Raw genomic sequence first — 20,408 nt, 5'->3', positions numbered from 1 at the left:
TTCTTGGCTGCATATTTTTCCTATTCAGCACGTTGAATATATCCTGCCCCTCCTTTCTGGCCTGCCAAATTTCTGTGGACAGATCTGCTGTGAACATGATCTGTCTTCCCTTGTATATGAAAGACTTTTTTCCATTGCTGTTTCTATAATTCTTTCCTTACCTTTGTATTTTGTGCATCTGACTATGATAGGTTTTGGTGATTGTTGGTTTTTGTTGAATCCATTGGGAGTTCTCTGTGCTTCTTGTGTTTTGATGTCTTTGTCCTTCCCCAGATTAGGTATGTTTTCAGTCATAATTTGCTCACATAAACTTTCTGCCCCATTTTCTCTCCATCTTCTGGAACTCCTGTGATTTGAATGTTACTCCTTTTTAATAAGTCACTGAGTTCTCTAAGTCTTTTATCATGATCTTTTGCCTTTGTGTCCCTTTTTTTCTGCTTCATTATTTTCCATAATTTTATCTTCTTTCTCACTGAGTTGCTGCTCTGCTTTGTCCACCTTTGCTGTCATGGCATCCGTTCAAGATTGCATCTCAGTTATAGCATTTTTTTTATTTTGGACTGACTAGACTGTAGTTCTTTTATCTATGCAGAAAGGGGTTCTCTGGTGTCTTCTATGCTTTTTTCAACCCCAGCTTGTATCCTTATAATCATTTTAAATTCTAGTTCTGACATCTTAATTATATTTGTGTTGATTAAATTTCTGGCTGTCATTTCTTACTGATCTTTATTTTGGTGTGAATTCCTCCATCTTTTAATTTTGAAGGAAGACAAAGATTAATAAAATAAAATATTAAAATTGAAAAATTAAAAACAAAACAAAGTAAAGGAAGCCAGATCCTAGGTGTGTTTCAGTCTACTTGTTGAGAAATGCTTGATAGAATAGAGAAAAAAGAGAAAGGAAAGGAAAAAAAAAGGTTAAAAATGTTTTTAATAAAGAATTTTAAATAATAAAGTAGAATAAAATAAAATATAGTAAAAAAATAAAAATAAGTAAAAAAGAATTTGCTCTTTCTGTATCCAAGAAAGAGAAAGAAAAGAAAGAAAAAGAAAAAAACAACTTAAGCAAAAACAAAAGCAAAGAAAATGAACAAATCAATCAGCAAACAGAATGAAACTCAAATGAAGTTACATCCAGTTTCCCCTCGAACTGAAACTTTGAAGCACTCTATAGTCCATAGACTAATAAGCAGGTGGAAAGGGTTTGTACCCATCTTCTGGGGGATGTGCCTGGAGGTCACAAGTGGGCAGGGCTTGGCATAACTGCTCCATTCTCCACTTGGTAGCCCTGCTTGGCTTACTGGGTATGATTTCTGTGTGGGGACACATGTGCATGCTACAAGTGAAAATGACTTCACCCTACTTCCTAGTTTCTGGCGCAGGAAGGAACCCTGCACCTTCACAGACCTGCGATCAAGCACCCCTCCCTTGTTTCAGGCCCTCATCCACTCCCTGCCTCGACCCTGTCCTTGTCCAAGCTGTCTGCCTTCCAGGTGGCACCTCACTCCAGGGTTTTATCTCAGATGGAACTATCTTTCAAAACCCCACACTTCAGAGACCCCTGCAGCTGGGGAAGTGTCTCACCGAGCAATGGCTGGGTGTCAGCTTGTCCCAGAAAACATTTGTGTGATTGCACAGTGGCAGAGGCCCAGAGTTTATGGCAAATCACAACACAGAGCCAGTGTCAGGGTTTGTTGTCCTTTGGCATCATTGTTCCATTATCAGTAAACGTGGCTGCTCTCTGGGGTCCGCTGAGCTTTTGCCCTCAGGGAAGCCATATGGTCTCTACCACATGCACTGTAATCAGGGGATCCACTTCTCCTTGTGTGGCACACAGACCCCTCATACCTCACTGCCTGCTCTTGGGGATTTGACCTATTTCCTCGCCAGAGCACCACTAGACACTGAGCTCCAAACCTTCAGACTCTGCGCTCCACTGTTTATAGAATCCTGGTGGTATTGAAACCCTCTCCTTTCTCCTCATCAATGGTTCTGGGAAATAGATATTTTGTCCAGTCCCCTGCGAGTGTTTTCACTCTTTCTCTCCAGCTACTTTTTTTTTTTGGGGGGGGGGGTGCTTTTCTTGTGCGATCCTGATGTACTGCATTCTCCCCCTTTCTCTTTTCTTTCTCTGTCCTCTCTCTGCAAAAATGGCTCCCTACCCTCTACATCTTTTCTCTCCCCCAATTCACCTTTCCACACCACATACCTGCCAAGTTCTCTGGCTCCAGTTATACAGATTGTTGTGTTAATCCTCATATCTATTTCTTAGGTGTTCAGAATGGTTTGATGCTGGTCTAGCTGTGTTTCAGGGATGAAACAAGCTCAGGGTCCCCGTACTATTCTGCCATCTTAACACCTCAATCCTTGGTAATTTTAAATACTTTTTCATGTAGGTCTGGAATATTATGATTTTACTAGCCACTGTCCTGTGTTATCCCTTCTTTGTTTTGATAACTGTATGTTTCAGTCGAGCTCAATTTACTCTTTTTTGCAAGCATATAAATCCACTTGATTGTTAAGATATATTTTTTTAGTCTTGAAAAAGTCTGATATAGTCAAAACAGATTGGATTTAAGAATCCTCTGGGACTAGGTTTTCATCCTTGCTCTGCCAGTCGGTTACGTACTGTGTAGATTTAGGGAGCTACTTAATCTCACAAAGGTTTTTTTCCTTCATGTCTCAAATTGTTACAACAATAGTCTCTTTGACCCAACGTGACACATTTCTATGCACTCTATTTGTGTCATTACAATACTTTCTGGTTAAAGTCACTGATAATCTCCTAATTGTCAAATTCTTGGTAGGCTTTGAATTCTAGTAATCTGACCCATAAGATTTGTTTGTTTGTTTGTTTGTTTGTTTGTTTGTTGTGTTTTTACCATTGTCCTTTACTGCCAATCTTGAAACATTTTCTTCCATTGGATTCCATGACACTACTTTTCTTCATGTCTTTTTTTCATTCCTCTCTGGCTGCACTTCCTTAGTTTTCTTTGTAGGTTTCTCTGTAACAAGTGTTTCCATTTTGGAGTCTTCTGGTTCAATTCTAAATCCTCTTTTCACTCTATTCCTTTTTCCTATTTAGTCTCAGTAATACTCATGGCTTCCATTTTATACTTGTATACCCATAACTTTTAAATATACTTCTCCAGAGCAGACCTTTATTTTTGACTGACTCCTCAACATTGATACCTGCCTGTCTCAAAAGAACTGTAATCCCAAATGTCCAGAAGAGAGCCAGCTACCCTAAACTACTTCTGTGGTATTTCCATTGTCTGTGAATAATGTCACCATTAATCCATTTCTGTAATTCAGAAATGTAGATGTCATCTTCCTTCCCATGGTCTCCCCTCCATCACATCTAATCCAGCACCAATTCCTGCATGATTTTATCTTCTTTTCAGTCTTCTCTTCCTTTCCTGCCATCATCCTTGGACGAACAACTACTTTTTGATAATTAGATTATTTCAAATGTCACCCAACCTGGGGTGCCTGGATGGCTCAGTCAGTTAAGCCTCGGACTTCAGCTCAGGTCACAATCTCACGGTTTGTGTGTTAAAGCCCTGCATTGAGTTCTGAGCTGACAGTGTGGAGCCTGTTTGGGATTCTCTCTCTCCCTTTCCATGCCCCTCTCCTGCTTGTGTTCTCCCTAAGTAAAAAAATTAACATTTTTAAAAATTTTAAATTAACAAAAAAATGTCATCCAACCTGCCTCTCTCTCTTGGCAGCCTACAATTCATTTACTATACTACAGCTGGAGTAATGCTCACAAAACACTTTTAATGCTGTCTCTTTCAAATCCTTCAGTTCCTTCTCATTGCTTTTAGGGTCATGGTTAGGATTCTGACCATGGACTACAAGATCCTGCATCATGTTGCCTCTGGCCCATCTCTCTAACCCCCTCTTGCTTCATTGTCTTATCTCTGCATTTCAGACACAGAAACTTCTTTCAGTTTTTCAAATGTATGGTGTTTCTTTTTGTAGCACACAATCTTTGCATATGTTGTTTCTGTTGGTTGAATTTTCCACTCCTCCTCCTTTAACCATTTTTAAGCTTGTGGATCATAATATAGTCATCGATCTCTCAAGTAAGCCTTCCATTCTTGACTTGCCACCTCAGTATATGGTTAAGTGTACTTTTTTCTTTCTCATAGCACTGTGTATTTTTTTTCCTTCATGACGATTATCATAGCTTGTGTTTATACATCTATTTTGTCAATCAAATAATTAATGTTTAATGGTCACCTTCAGTATTATATCAACTCCATAAAGTCAATGGCCATGTTAGTTTTTGTTCGGCATTTGATTCCCAGTGCCTAGCACATAGTAATTACCTCTGTAAATATTAATTAAATAAAGGAATGACTGAATATGTATCAGATGCTTGCTCTGCCCATTGCTGTATGGAGGGAGTCAGTGATGCTATCCTTCGGGGTTCTATAATCTGTTGGGGGTAATAAGATACTAATACAAACATTATAACAAACAGCGTGAGTAATAAATAAATGCCATAAGTGTAAAATCCATAGATATAAAGAGAAGAGAGATCCACCTGATTCAGTGATCAAAACCTGGCATGATTTCAACAATTAAGTATGTAGAATATGTAAATATTATTCTGGGTAATAGGAATAATCACATTAAGGAAATAGTTGAGTTGTTGACTTTGGCTGCAGCATAGGATATATAAATGTGTTAGAGATAATGTTAGAAAAATAGGTTGGGGCCTGAACTTGGAGGTTCTTGAATGTTAGAATGAAAGATGTAAGGCTTAGATACCCTTAAGCTTCCTTAAACAAACAAACAAATAAAAAATGATTACCTATTCAGTTGTAAAATGAAAGAGTTCACTAATCTCTAGATTTGCAACTAATTCCTTATGCTTGGTCTACCTTTTTTATTAAAGTCACTTTTCTGTTAATAAATTATTATTAGCAAAGACTGTGAAGACTTGCAAAGAAACAAATAGTTTCAGTGTTAGTTACAACCATCTCTGTAGTGGACTTTTTTTTTTTTTTTTTTTTTTTTTTTTTTTTTAGAGCACAAGCTGGGAACAGGGGCTGAAGGAGAGAGAGAGAGAGAGAGAGAGAGAGAGAGAGAGAGAGAGAGAATCTCAAGTAGGCTTGCTCCACATTTAGCACAGAGCCAGACCTAGGGCTCAATTTCATGACCATGGGATCATGACCCGAGCCGAAATCAAGAGTCAGATGCTCAACCAACGGAATCACCCAGGCACCCCTGAAATGGACTATTAATTTGAGGGGGAAAGTGTGATCTTTGAAAAATATTCTATGTGAATTCTTAGGTATCTAATAGCTTTAAGCCTCACTATAAAAGCAGTCAGTCTTTGTGTACTGAACATGTCATCAAAATCATTTTAGACTTTGTTTTTAAAATTAAAATATGAAAGTGCAGAATAATTGTATAAGATTTAGAGTTTATTACTTAAAGAGCATTTAAAAGTTTGTTTGCAAGCTGTCCTGAAAATCACTTTGAGAAAAACTGCTTGTCCAGCTCCTTTACCACGTTTGGGGTACACAACTTTAAAAATTACAAAATTATAAAACCATTCAGACATTGTTTTGTGTGGCACACGTTTTCAGGTTGCAATCTCAGATTACCGTATATCAGTATTTTAAAACTGAGAAGTTTTAAGCAGCTTGATAGTATGTCCATGGGTTACGTTGTCCTCTTTAGTTGGCCTTCATGTAGTGTATCACTGGATATATTTTAAGTACTTTTTTTGTGAATATTCTGATTTGATATGTCATAACAAAAACTTAATTTTTATGTAGTCAAACATATCTGTCTTTTTTCTTCACTGTTTTTTGCTCTGGTTTGATACAGAACCTAGATTTCTTCTAGTACCTTTTTTATTTTGTAACATTGCATCTTTAGTCTGTCTTTTAGGTGGTTAGCAATGTCTCCTGGTTTCAGTGCTGATAAAGTTTTCTTCTTTATTTTTGCTTTCTGTTGGTCTTTTCTAAAGAGGGGAATTTTCAACCAGATATTTCTTTGAAATTCATTTTAAAGTTGCCTGGCATTAAAAATCTACTCTGGTTTAAAATGAAGAACCAGAAACAGATTGCAAGGAGGCTGAATTATTTTTGCAAAATGGAACAATTTCATATTGTTTCCCAGTCTTGATTTTTTTTAGTTTGTATCTTAAAGACAGCATTATATTGTTAGAGAAAAAAATTAGGTCTGAGAAGAGTAGAAATGGCAATGATCAGCAGAGTGGGGCCTGGCCTTATAAGACGTCTTTAGAGACAACAGGCAGTGATTGGTTTTCTAATGCATCAGTCTGCATACCCTGCGTCATATACAGCTTCTCAGAATTCTGTTTATAGCTTTCAGCTCTGCCAGACAGCAGAGCAAAGCAGTCTTTTCAAAGGTAGTTAAATGCATTAATATGCACGGCCCTAATCTTAGTAGGTGCTTAATATATAGTTGCTGAATACACTGCCAGAAACATTGTTCCCTGGTCTGGGTCTTTTATATCAAATACCATGATAAAATGCCAGAAGGAAAAATTTTTAACTAAATTTTGAGTTTAATAGTATTTTCCAAATGTTTGATAGCCTGTAATTCATTTGTAATTTAATTTTTTTTTAATTTACAGAGTAAAATTGAGTTTTTTGGTGTTAGGGTTGTATGAGTTTAAACATATTTATAGAATTATGTAACCAGTACCACAGTCAGGATACAAAACAGTTTCCTCACCCCCAAAAAACTCCCTCCTGCTGCTTCATAGTCATAGCCTCTTTACATTCCCAATCCCTGGCAACTACTGATTTCCTTTCTGTTGCTATAGTTTTGCCTTTTTCAGTATGTACTATAAATGAAATCATTGAGTAACTTCTTTAAGATTTGCAATTTTCACTCAGTGAGATCCTTGAGATCCATCCAAGTATATATCATTTTTTTATTGCTGGGTAGTATTTCAAAGTATGGTTGCCCACATTTTTTATTCTTATTCATGTTGTTTCTCACTTGTTAAAATAGTTACTGCCTTTTTTTATTGGAATTTAGAATTGTTTAGTGGCATAGGTGTTTTTGAGGAAAATTTTTTCTTATTTTCTTTTTGAGTGAACAAAATATAAACTGGAGTATAATTAAAAGAATATCAAGGAGTAAATATACTTCTATTTACTAAGTAAAAGTAATGGGCTGCTCATCTCTGAATTAAATCAAGAATTTATAAGGCTGTATCATCCCAGAACTGTATGGGAATTATTAAACAGATTTTTAACTTTATAGGTTCTAGAGCAAAATTTCATTTTTCTAGAATACTTCAGGAATTTGATTTATTAAATATTCTGGGTATCTTTTAAGTAGTTTGTATATTACATACATAGGTTAGCGAGTTTTCCAATAATTAGAATACAGTAAAGTCATTTAGTGCCAACATGCTGTTGAATATAATTTCATCCTTTTCAGTTGGTTTAGGGAGTACTACAAGATCTTATTTTTTTAATTTTTAAAATTTTTTTAGTTTATTTTTGAGAGAGAGAGACACACACAGAGACAGAGATACAGAGTACAAGTGGGGGAAGGACAGACAGAGAGGAAAACACAGAATCCCAAGCAGGCTCCAGGCTCTGAGCTGTCAGCACAGAGCCTGATGCGGGGCTCGAACTCATGAACCACGAGATCATGACCTGAGCGAAGTCAGAACTTGAAGTATCACAAAATCTTAAATGGGAATTGTCTTTTGCTGGATCAATTATCATTATATACTACTTGTGCATAGAATAAAAACATGGTAATATGAACTTTCTGGCTGTTTATAATGTATAAAACGCTTTTATTGTCTTGTAGTAGTTCTTGCAATTAATACATGAATGCTAAGTGATAATGATATCCAAGACCTCTCCCTTAAAAAAGCCTTAAAAATTAAACATTTTTGAATTTTAACCTTTTGGCAGGAATAGTCCTTGATATTTTTGAATCGGGAAATGGCTTGATCAAAGAGTGTTTTTAGAGATCTGACAGTGATATACTGAACAGACTGGTGCCAGGGGGAGTAGATGGGCATCAGGGCAGGCTGTACAGCATGAGTAATCTGGTGACAATGAAATCAGAAATGAAAGGGCAGAGCAAGAGCTATTTTGAATGAAGAAATTATGTTTCTCACTAACTGACAAGATAAGAGATTAAATTGGGGAATCTTCTAAGATGGTTCTAAGACTGTAAAAATGGTTGTAGAAATAGATAAATAACTTGCTTATGGAGAATGAGATTGTAAATGAGGCAATTGAGTCTGGTGTGATTTTGGTCATTGGTGATCTTGGGAAAAAAGCAGTGTCAAGTAAAATAAGGGGACTGAAAAGTAGACTAAAGCTAGATGGATCTTCTGCCTCGAATTATCATTCATGTATTTGAGTAAGCAAAAGGAAATCGGACTGATATGTGTTTGTTTTAATTTCCTAACCTTATTTTGCAGAAGGGACAGAATCCTCACAAATCTTCATATGTCAATCTTTATTCTTCACAGTAAATAGTGGCAACAGAACTCTAACAAATGAATTTACATTTTTATTTTTTGCTGTAAATATTAGAGAGTGTTCAGTTTATAGATACGAGCACATATATTACGTATAAAATGGTGTATAAAGTAAAATTTCCTGTAGTAGGAATAGAGTCATCCTCTTAATACCATTTTAAGTGGGTTTTTAATATTTTGAACACTAAATGTAATAATTTACACCTCCCGTATCTACTTCCACAGTATACTGGATTAATTTATTTTACTCAATCTTTTGGAATATCGTTGATTTAGTGGAAATGTGTACATCCTTAAGACATCTCTCAAATGTCATCATTTTGTAAATGTTTCATTATTTTTGGAACATGTTTCTAGATCCATGATTATGTTCATTCCTCTTCCCTAAAGATGATGGAAAGCAGTGTAATTCATTGAAAAAGTCAGAGACACATGTCATAGTAACGATTTCAAGCATTCTTTTTAATGGTTTTAGGGTGTCATTTTAGACACAGTAATGCATGTAGTTTAATGTTTCAGTTGACAAAAGTGCACAATTTTCTTCACGGTACACTTGTGTGGTTTAGAGTATGGATCAAAATTTATTTTCTGTATGTTTTCTTAAGAAGAATAGGAATTTTTAAGTAGAGGTTATAAATTTTACTTATAATTATTTTGAAATATGTCAACAAGAAAGAGTAAGTTTGATGGAAAGTGAGTAAATAATTCATGCAACATTAGAGCTTTAAAAAAAGGGTAGATAATATTTTTAAAATTTGGTATATAGTCTCATTTTATCTAGTGAATAAATATTAGAGTATTGAAGACTAGTCATATGATCACTAAAGAATTTCTCATTCTTGAAAATGGGACAGTTCCACTTTAAATAAAATTGTGTATGAGTGAGTGAGGTTTAATTATTGCATGTATGCTGTATAGATTCTGGAATCATGACATTCAGGCCTGTAGCCCAATATTATAATGTATTGATTTTTGTGGTTTTTGTAGATGGCTTTTGGGGCCATATTTTCTTTCTTTTTTTTTTCACATATTTTTGTTTGTTTTTACTTTTATTTTTATTTTTTATTTTAATATAATTTATTATCAAATGGGTTTCCATACAACACCCAGTGCTCATCCCAACAAGTGCCCTCCTCCCTGTTTGGGCCATATTTTCTGCATATACAGATTTCAGATGTTGATTTTGGCCTTTCAGTCAAAACAACTCTAAAATTATAAGGTCATTAATTATTTGTAATTCAAGTAAGAAAAAGTGTACATAAAAGTACCTTTTGGTTTATAAATATGCATATTATCACAGAGTGGGATTACTATAATTGTATTATAATATCCTAGCTGTATATTTGTCATATATTTTACATTTTAAATATGGGAGCCAAAATGCTATATTATGGAGTAGTATGCCTTGATAGTTAACTTAGGCACCAGTTAATGAGATGTAAGATAAGCCTCTCTCCCTTATTTCTACACTGCCACATATTATGTGACTTGGTCTGTAACCTTAATGATGATGTTGGTGGCATTGGTGCTCTAGGAGGTCTTTTATCATTCCTTTACATAGAAGAATCTAGAAAAATCAACTCAAAATAATAACATTTTGTCTCATATTATTCTGCAATGTATCAAGACATGAGTGCCTCAAAATGCCATGTACCAAATGTTCTTTCTCTCCACTCTTAATTTTAGATTTAGCTCTTATTTAAAATGTTCCGGAGGAAGGCAAACCATAAGAGACTCTTAAAAACTGAGAGTAAACTGAAGGTTGATGGGGGGTGGGAGGGAGGGGAAAGTGGGTGATGGGCATTGAGGAGGGCACCTGTTGGGATGAGCACTGGGTGTTATATGGAAACCAATTTGGCAATAAATTTCATATTTAAAAAAAGTAAAATAAAATGTTCCTGATTTTCCCCAACCAGGTGATATAGCATAAAATTACACATCTGATTTGTTCGTTTTACACTTATTGAGCCCTACTCTGTGGTAGTCACTGTGCTCAGTCCTGGGTTTTCATTTAGAAGATACACTGCCAAACTTCAAGGAATTTCCAGGCTATGTATTGGGCACACAGAGATGAGAACAAAATTTAATACAATGTTGACATTTTTGTAATGGAGGTCTGTAGAGTGGGAGATTGGGAAGTATGGAGTCTGTATAGGAAGGCAAGGTCCAGATCAGAAAGGGCCTTGAACACTATATACAGGAGTTCAGATATTATTCCGTCATAAATATGAGGAAACTGAAAAGTTTTGAGGAAAAAAAGTGACAAAAATTTTTAGGGGCACCTGGGTTGTTTAATTGGTTAAGAGTCTGACTCTTGGTTTTAGCTCAGCTCCTGGTTTGTGAATTTGAGCCCTGCTGTTAGCACAGAGCCTGCTTGGTATACTCTCTCTCTGCCTCTTTGTGTGCCCCTCCCCTGCTCACACTTCCTCTCTCTCTCTCTCTCTCTCTCTTACTCTCTCTCTCTCTGTCTCTCAAAATAAATAAATAAACTTAAAATTTTTTTAAAGAATTTTTATGTTGGGGAAAATGAATTGGAGGGGATAGTGAGTGACTCAGCAGAAAAACCATAAAACTGGTTTAATCTAGATGGCCGATATTTAATCTAGATGGCCTGATTTAAAATCAAGACCTGTTAGTTTTGCTAGTTGCCTCATTTTCTTGGTATCTCTTACTTAAAAATCTAGAGAGAAGTAATCTTGTTACTCCAGTTCATCATTTGTTCATCATTTGTATCATATGTATGAAATTCATAGGCGATTGATGCTGACCCAATCTGTAGCCAAGCTAATCACTTATGAAGTGCCCTGAGTAATCCTGAAAAATGTATCCACTCTGGATTCCACTTTTGGATTTGGATGAAATCCAATTGTTAGTGGATTAGGGAGTTTATTGCAGGTGTAGGAGGGGAGGTAAGGGGCTTGGCTGTGTAGGGAAGAACAAACTAGTGGGGAACACAGGATCAAAGAAAACAAGGAAAAGTTTTTGTTTTGTTTATTTTGTTTTTTAAGATAGCAGAGGTTTGAATATAGGAGTCATTGGCTAGGAAATGGTTGAAATAAAGAGTGTTTAATTTTTTAATTGTTGAAGTAATGTTAATGTGGCAGAAGATGGGATTTCAGAGCACAGGAAGATCAATCAGTCTTATATAGGAAGAAAGTTACCTCTCCCTCTGCAGTGGAGTTGAAGAAGAAAGGGGGAGTGAGGTGCAGATAAGTTTAGAAGTGGGCACAATCTGCTTACTAGCACACTTTATGAAATAAGCAACAAAAAGAGCTGCTTAAGAAGTGACTTAAAGATTTCCAGTAATTACTGAGTAAAATTCAAATAGGAGCCTAACAACTAGGGATATGATGAAGTGGTTTTTTTTTTTTCCTCCTGCAGCCAAGATGTAGGTTGGAAAAAAGTGGACTAGTCCAGAGTTGAAATGGAGTTAACTTGTGACTTGGTAGGAGTTAATGCTTATTATATTTTTTCTATTTGTTTGGCTAAACTGTTTGTTTCATTCTTGTCTTCCATATTTTTTCTTTTGCAGGTCTTGATGATTGTTTGCAGCAGTATATTAAGAACTTCGAGAGGGAGAAGATCAGTGGAGACCAGCTGCTGCGCATTACACATCAGGAACTAGAAGATCTGGGGGTCAGCCGCATTGGCCATCAGGAATTGATCTTGGAAGCAGTTGATCTTCTGTGTGCACTGGTAAGGACATTAACTGGTGGAAAGTGAAACTTGTTTTATTTCATTTAAAATTTTTTCCCTTTTTTTGTTTCTTCCCTTCTTTTTTCTTCTCTATTTAAAAATAATTTAATTTTTTAAAAATTTATAACTCTCCTAATTCTCAACTGACTAGAAGTGGTATTTTCCTCCTTCATTAAATTTGGCATATTATATAGTGCCAAATTACAAATTAAAGAGGTTTATAACCCAACTAGTGACATTACATTTAGTTACTTCAAAACCATATGTTAGAGCTCACCAAGGAAGTGTTGACAGCATCATTTGGGGTATGCAGGTGAATATGATCAGTTATAAAGTCCATTCCCCTCTGAAAGTTTTGATTTAGTGTCACAAATATTAAGAAATCCTATTAGAAACATCATTGTTAAAATAATCAAATTATTTGAATGTTCTAAATGTATACATCCAATAAAAATTGAATATTGTACATTATATGGTTTATTTTGTCAAATTACAAGAGAAATCAATGTCAAAATAATCCTTCAGGAGTCTGATAACACATTATATATTCTGAAATGAACATTTTTTTTCCATGTTGGGTAAGGTGACACCGGATTTAATTTTAAATTTTTGTAGATAGTTGCAAGGGGTCTAGAGCTACAGTGAGAAAGAAAACGTGAGTCTTGTAATATAATCATCTGTGATTGACATTTGGCTCAGTTACTGACACTTGTGGGCAAGTAATTTCATCACAACCTTAGTTTTTTATTTAAAATGTTGATAATAACAACTGCCTTTTGGATGTGTTGTGAAAAGCAAATGAGATAGTGTTTATATAGTGCCTAATTCAGTGCCTGGCCCACAGTAGGCATTCAATAAGTAGTTAACTATTAAGATGATAATTAATAAGAAATGAGTAGATAATTCTTAAAAATTCAATTGTCAGTTAATACTCCCAGGACTTGTATGTCAGATGTAAGTTCCTGCCCTCTTGAAGAGCCTTAGGGGTGGAGAGTAGCACACAATCACAATACTATAGTATAATTACCAAAATAAAAGTATAAGCTAAGTATTATGAGGGCACAGAAGAGAAAATAGCTAGCTTTGACTATGATAGATGGGTTCATATTGCAAAAGCATCCTAGAGTAAGATGAGCATGTGTTTGGAAGAATAAGAACAAAGGGCTTTCCATGTAGGTAAAACAACACCTACACAGGCACACACAATAAAGAGCATACCTGGTAGGTTTGAACTGTGGTTAACTTTTTGAGAGGACAAAAATACGTGGGAAACATTGGCAGAAGATTAGGCTATAAAATATAGAATAGGCCCAGACTATAAAGTACCTAAACATCATGGTAAGAGATTTGTACTTTCTTTTGTGGATATTGGAAAACCATGTAGGAATGATCAAATACTTATTTTAAAAAGGTAACTGATGGTAGTGAAAAGGATGGGATGGAGTGGGCATAATCTGAAGACCAGGTGAACTGTTTGGTAATGTGTAAAATACTCTACTTAGGCTACCAGTAGGGCTTAAACTAAGGATGTGGAACAGGAATAGAGAAGATGTGGTGAATATGAGGGATGAGATAAAGGGAGTTGAGAAAGATTCCATGCTCTCTGGCTGCAGAGATAGAGTAGGTGATTTTGCAATAATGAAGATGGACAGTAGTATCAAGAATAGTTTTAGCTGGGAATATAAATTGAGTTTTAGATTTGTTGAATTTGAGACATCTCTGAGTTATCCATGAAGAAATACTTATCATATAGTTGAACAAATGAATTTGGAGGTTGAGAAGTGGCTGAAGATAGAGATTTAGGAGTCTCTAGGATATAAGGATTGAATCCATAGAGATAGAGCAGATCTACCCAAGGAGGACCTGTAGAATATAATGAACAAAGGACTCAGCTCCACATTTGGGCTGGGAAGGAAGAAGAGGAAACTGCAGGGGAGGCTTATGGAGTGGTCAGAAAAGCGGGAAGATAACTTCAAAAGAATTGTCAGAAAAACAATGGGGAGTACTTTTCATTAAGAAACATCAATAATATCGAATTTCACTAAAAGCCATTAGAATAAGCAAGTAAAAACGTGATTGAGGGGTGCCTGGCTGTCTCAGTTGGTAGAGCATGTGACTCTTGATCCTCAGGGTCATGAGTTAAAGCCCCACATTGGGTGTGGAGCCTACTTAAAAAAAAAAAAAAAAAAAGACCTGACTGAAAACAGTTTCTAAAAAAGATTACAATGTGAAACCAGATTGATTGAATATTACCTTCCACTTAGACATCTCAATCTTAACCTTAATTGTCATTTCCTCAAAAAGACATTCTAATTGTTCTCTCACCATTGACTGTTCTAAAATTAGCCCCTTACTGTTATTATTTTAACCTTCATCTCATTTTGTAATTCCATATTTGTCAGTTTAATGTCTGTTTCATCTGCTAGATTGTAAGCTATGTGGCAAAAGTAACTATGCTTATTAAACACCTCGTGTATACCACAGATCCCTGGCAATAGTGGATACTGAATAAATATTTTTTGAAAGTGGCATTGTAAAAGTCTTGAGACATTTTTCACATGATAGTTTGGGGATCTTCTTATTTTCCTATTGCTGAGATCAGAGAAATCAGTTTGGACTCGAGCATGCACTTGCACTCTATCCCTTATCAGAATCAGATCACAGAAATCATGCTGGATATAAAAGATGGTACTCAAGGTAAGGTAAGAGTCCTCCATGGTTTTGCATACTAGTCTCCAAATATGAGTCAGTGTGGCCATGAAGGTGCACTGGAAGTGGCTTGGACATGAGCACACCATCTAACAGTCCTCTATCTGCCATGTCTTTTATAACAGTAAGTAATTGGGTGTGTCAGAGTTCAGGGTGTTACGTCTCATAAGCAGAACTCTACAGATGAACCACTCACGTGCTGAACTTTGCACTGTCAGTTTGAAGAAGGAAATAAGATTGATGATTACAGTTCTACCCACAAATAGTCTGAACCTACAGGCTTTGGAGTTTGGGTCATTAACAATCTCTGTTGACCTAAACTTACTTAGAAAGATGACATCAGAGGGGCACCTAGGTGGCTCAGTCGGTTTGGCATCTGACTTCGGCTCAAGGTCATGATCTCACGGTCTGTGAGTTTGAGCCCCGCGTCAGGCTCTGTGCTGTCAGTTCAGAGCCTGGATCCTGCTTCGGATTCTGTGTCTCCCTCTCTCTCTGCCCCTCCCCCACTCATGCTCTGTCTCTATCAAAAAATGAATAAACGTTAAAAAAAATTTAAAAAAAGAAAGATGGCATCAGAGATATATGTTTAGACTATTTCAATGTTCTCACCATGGAGCTGTGGTAAATCTCTTCATATGCTGAGTTTTAATTCCTCCACAATTCTGGGTTTAAGCACTACAGTGTTGCATCATATTCTTGGGGAAAAAACACATTAAATTCATTCTTTCTGTGTTTATTCAGCAATAAATTGGTTACATTCCCCAAGGAGGTCAAATATCAAACTTCCCTTCTGCCACTTCCTAATGACTATACATCAGGAAGTTAGAAGTGCAGATACCTTCTAATTTATGCAAACGGATATTTTCCAGTGAATTTAAAGTAAATTTCTAGGCAGTGAATTCTGATTTACTTCTACATACCATTATAAAATTAGGGGATGAGATCCCTCATCAGCAAGCTGAGTTGACTAGACCAGGAGGTGTGCTGTTGGGAATGGGGTATTGTGAAATATCTCTTTGAAACTTTAATGTCTGTACTGGCTTTCTACTTTTTCCTTACATCTACTGGTTTTATTTCTTATTTTAACAATTATATATTCATGATCAAACAGTGATACCATGGGAATTACAAAGATGAAAAAGGCACAGTCCATGCTCCTAAGATGTATACAGTCCAGTAAATAAGACAATAGTCATTAAAAGATAATACAGATTTTTTAAAATCCCAGAGGATTGCAGAAGGAAATAATGAATCCAGGGATCCAGGAAATGTAGGTGGGATTTGCTTTGGGACTTGCAGGATGAGTAGATGTTTGCCAGACAAAAAGTCGGGGAAAAGTTATCTAGGCAGAAGAAATATCATGTAAATACAGAAATGTGAAAGAGTATGAAGTATTCAGAGAAAAATGAGAATTTTGATTTGGCTGGTGCAGAGAGGGAAGTGAAAGGAAGAAAGGCAACTTACATTTTGTATCACATTATAATTTTTCACTTAGTCGGGTTTTTTTGGTTCTTCAGTATGCTTTCTGCCCGGTGCTTACATGCAGAAGATATTAAATTAATGTTATCTTACTGAATGAAGTTCTCTGCCGTTTTCCAGAGAACTGTACATTTTTCTCTTGCCTCTGACTCTGAAGTTTCTGTTCCTAATACAACGAAGACACAAAAAATTCACCAAATTTCTTTGTTTCTTTCAAGCTATGGAGTATTTTCATCTGTCTTATTTTAAAGTTAGTACTGATGGGGAATAAATGTTATGGCAGTTGATGAAAATCAAAGGTTTCTTTAGTAACATGTTCATCCATGCAGCATGTATTTATTTAAACACCAGCTATATTGTTTGTACCATGTTATTCTAGAAAGAAGTAAGCTGTTCATGATTTGGAGGTATGTTAACTCTTTCCTGCTGTTATGCTCTCATTTAGTATGCCTCAATAGAGAGCATTGTATATTAACTGCAAGAGTAAGCATAAATAAAATATATAGCTTAATGTATAGCCCTTAATTTATGCTCTGACAATACACCTTGTTATTGGGAAGTGTAAGTGGATCATTTATGACAGGATAAGAACAGCTTTCATTTCATTCTTCATTTACTTTTCATATAATAGGTATTTTGCCTGAAAATTTAGATGGCTGCAATTGCTAGGATTTGTTTCTTTGCAACATAATTGCTTGATTCATTCATCTCAAAATAATTCATTTCTAAAAAATATTCATTAAAGCAATCTTTTTACTACTCACTCATATTTATAAAGCAAAGTATTATAAAACCTAAACACCTGCTATGTGATGCAATCAAATTAAGAGCGCTGAATAAAATAGCATTGACATTGTAAAATATGTGGTGCCAATATTGAATATTTTGTTAAGTGTTTAGAGAATTTGCTACTAGTGAGGATATAGCAAATGTGATCTTCTAAAATGTTAAATATATCCTTCATTTCTTTCTTTCCTGTGCTTTCACATGCATATAATTAAAAGGAAGAACAGTACAAATAGACTGGCTGTGTTAAATCAGTGTAGCCACAATTGTTTCCTGGCAGACTACAAATAAACAAATAGGTAACATATAGGACAAAGAAAATAGCTAACTACATTTCAGGGCTAAGCTTTTGTTTTCGTGATGTAGTCCTTTCTATATCAGTAATAATACATAATTTCCCCATGCATATCCAGTAAAAAGCAAGTCTGTAATGAATAAATCTGCACTTTTTAAAAGTTGAGACAATAGGCAGGAGAGGAAGATGGTGGCAGAGTAGGAGGTTCCTAGCCTGTCTTGTCCCAAGAACACAACTAGATAACTATTAAATCATCCTAAATACCTCAGAAATTGACCTGAAGATGGACAGAACAAACTCCACAACTAAAGGGAGAGAAGAGACTATTACATCAAAGAATGTAGGAAGTGTGGAGATGTGGTTTAGGTGAGAAACAAATGGCAGTGCTGTAGAGGGGCAGGAGCCCTGGTCATGGAGAAAGGCTGGAGAGAGAGAAGCACATGGGAACACACAAGAAAAACATTTTCCCAAAGGCATTGTCTTGGAAAATAAGAGGGGCTGAATTTCATGACTTCTTGAAAACAGCAGGGCTTAAATCCTGGAGTTTTAAAGGTCAGAAGGCTTGGCTGTGATAGGGTCCAGAGGGCACTCTACTGCTCCTGAAGAAAAGGTAGGCAAACAACCTAGGGGTAGACAGCATGGAAACAATGATCTGAGGAACACCTGGGGTAGACAGGGGAGAAAGTATTCACTCAGAGTGTATCCCTGAGAGGCAGCTTTCACAGAGCTGTCTCCCCAGAAACAAAGGAGCTGGCTGGTACCATTTCCCTTGCCCATCCCTCAATATAAACCCAGAACTACTTGCAGGAAGTAGTGAAGAATGAACATTGGCCGCCTAACTTGCTTATACCAAGCCCTACCCACCCCCTGCATCCTAGTGGGGCTGCCCTCCTCAGTCAAGCTTGCCTCAGTCCCTACACAGTGGGCTCCTACACCAGAAGACCAGCATAAAACCCTGCCCCCACCATGTTGCCCAACCAGAGAGCCTTGCCAGGCCTCAGTTCTGGTGGAGCTAGTGTCAGGTCTCATTTCACAAGCAGACTAGAGCACACCTAGTTAAAATTTGTCACATTTAGGCCAGGGACCAAACACTGCCCACAGTAGGCAAGAAGAGCCTATGCAGATGACTGGCCTGAGGATAGAGCAGCCAAAACACAACAGCAGAGTACATGCACCACACACCAGACACCCCCAGAAGCACCAAGATATGGACACTACTTGACCTCTTCTTCATAAGGCCATTACTTTCAAGGGCAGGAGACATATTGGCTTTTCTAACACAGAGAAGACAGAGACTGAGACAAAAGGCTAAGATGGAGGAATTGATCCCAAAAGAAAGAACAAGATAAGTCCACTGCCAGATATCTAAGTGAAACCAATAAAAGTAACATGCCTGTTGGAGAATTTAAAATAATAATCCTAAGGTGACTCCCTGGGCTTGAGAATAGAAGACATCAGTGAGACCCTTAACATAAAGATAAAAGAGTTAAAAAGAATCAGAGATGAAGAATGCAGTAAACAGGATTGGAAAGAGGCCTGATGAAATGAACAGCAGGCTGGAAGAAGCAGAGGAATGAATTAGTGACCGAGACCACAAAATAATAGGAAAGAATGAAACTGAACAAAAGAGAGAAGGATTATGCAACACAAGAATAGATTTAGGGAATCAGTGATTCCATCAAATTTAATAACATTCATATTATAGGAGTCCTAGAAGAAGAAGAGAGAAAAGGGGGCAGAAAATTTACTTGAAGAAATAATAACTGAAAACTTCCCTAATCTGGATAAGGAAATGGACATCCAGATACAGGAGGCACAGAGAACTCTCATCAAAATCAACAAAAGGAGGCCAACACCAAGATGTATTGTAATTAAATTGCAAAATATAGTGATAAAGAAAAAAATCTTAAAAGTAGCAAGTAAGTCCCTAACTTACAAGGAAACACCCATAAAGGTAGCTGGAAATTTCCTAACAGAAACTTAGGAGGCCAGAAGGCAATGGCATGATGTATTCAAAGTGCTGAATAGGGAAAATCTGCAGCCAAGAATACTCTATCCAGCAAGGCTATCAGAGTAGAAAGAAAAATGAAGAGTTTCCCAGACAAACAAAAACTAAAGGCATTCATGACCACTAAACCAGCCATGCAAGAAATATTAGAGGGGACTCTTTGAGTGAAAAGGAGAGACCAAAAATGACAAAGAAAGGATCAGAGAAAATCTCCAAAAACAATGAGAAAACAGGTAATAAAATGGCACTAAATAGATTTGTATCTACCACTTATTACTTTGAATGTAAGTGAACTGCTCCAATCAAAAGACATAAGGTGTCAAAATGGATAAAAAAACAAGACCTACCTATATGCTGCCTACAAGAGACTCATTTTAGACCTAAAGAAACTTGTAAATTGACATTGAGGGGGCAGAGAACAATTTATTGTACAAATGGATCTCAAAAGAAAGCTGGAGTAGCAATACTTGTATTGAACAAACTAGACTTTAAAACAAGACTGTTAAAAGAGACAAAGAAGGGCACTATATAGTCATCAAGGGGACAAGCCAACAAAAAGATATAATAACAATGTGAGTATGTATGCATCCAAATGGGACCACCTACATATATAAAACAATTAATAACAAACATAAAACAACCTAGTAGATAACACAATAATACTAGGTGATGTTAGCAGCCCATTTATACCAATGGAGAGATCTTCTGAACAGAAAAACAAGGAAACAGTGGCTTTGAATGACACACTGGACTACATAGACTTAATAGATATATTCAGAGCATTCCATCCTAAACCAGCAGAATATACATTCATCTTAATAGGGAACATTCTCCAGAATAGATCACATATAAGATCACAAAATGGATCTCAACAAGTACAAAGAGATTGAAATTATACCATGCACCTGTTCTGACCACAACACTGTAAAA

General features: G+C 36.3%; 1 protein-coding gene across 6 annotated transcripts in view; it reads left to right on the top strand.

Moving 5' to 3' along the window:
- The window catches only part of CNKSR2 (connector enhancer of kinase suppressor of Ras 2), a 302,678-nt gene that overhangs the window by 55,791 nt on the left and 226,479 nt on the right, over nucleotides 1-20,408 (top strand). For all 6 annotated transcript variants that reach the window (XM_053891762.1, XM_053891765.1, XM_053891764.1 and 3 more), the window contains exon 2: nucleotides 12,038-12,201. In XM_053891762.1, the coding sequence (XP_053747737.1) occupies nucleotides 12,038-12,201 (164 nt within the window). The remainder of the gene's footprint in view (nucleotides 1-12,037; nucleotides 12,202-20,408) is intronic.

This window comes from Panthera pardus, unplaced genomic scaffold, assembly GCF_024362965.1.
Source record: "Panthera pardus isolate Hobbes unplaced genomic scaffold, ASM2436296v1 HiC_scaffold_27, whole genome shotgun sequence".
Taxonomy (NCBI): Eukaryota; Metazoa; Chordata; class Mammalia; order Carnivora; family Felidae; genus Panthera; species Panthera pardus.
The sequence above is the reverse complement of the archived record's forward strand: the minus strand, read 5'-3'. Positions and strand labels throughout refer to the sequence as shown.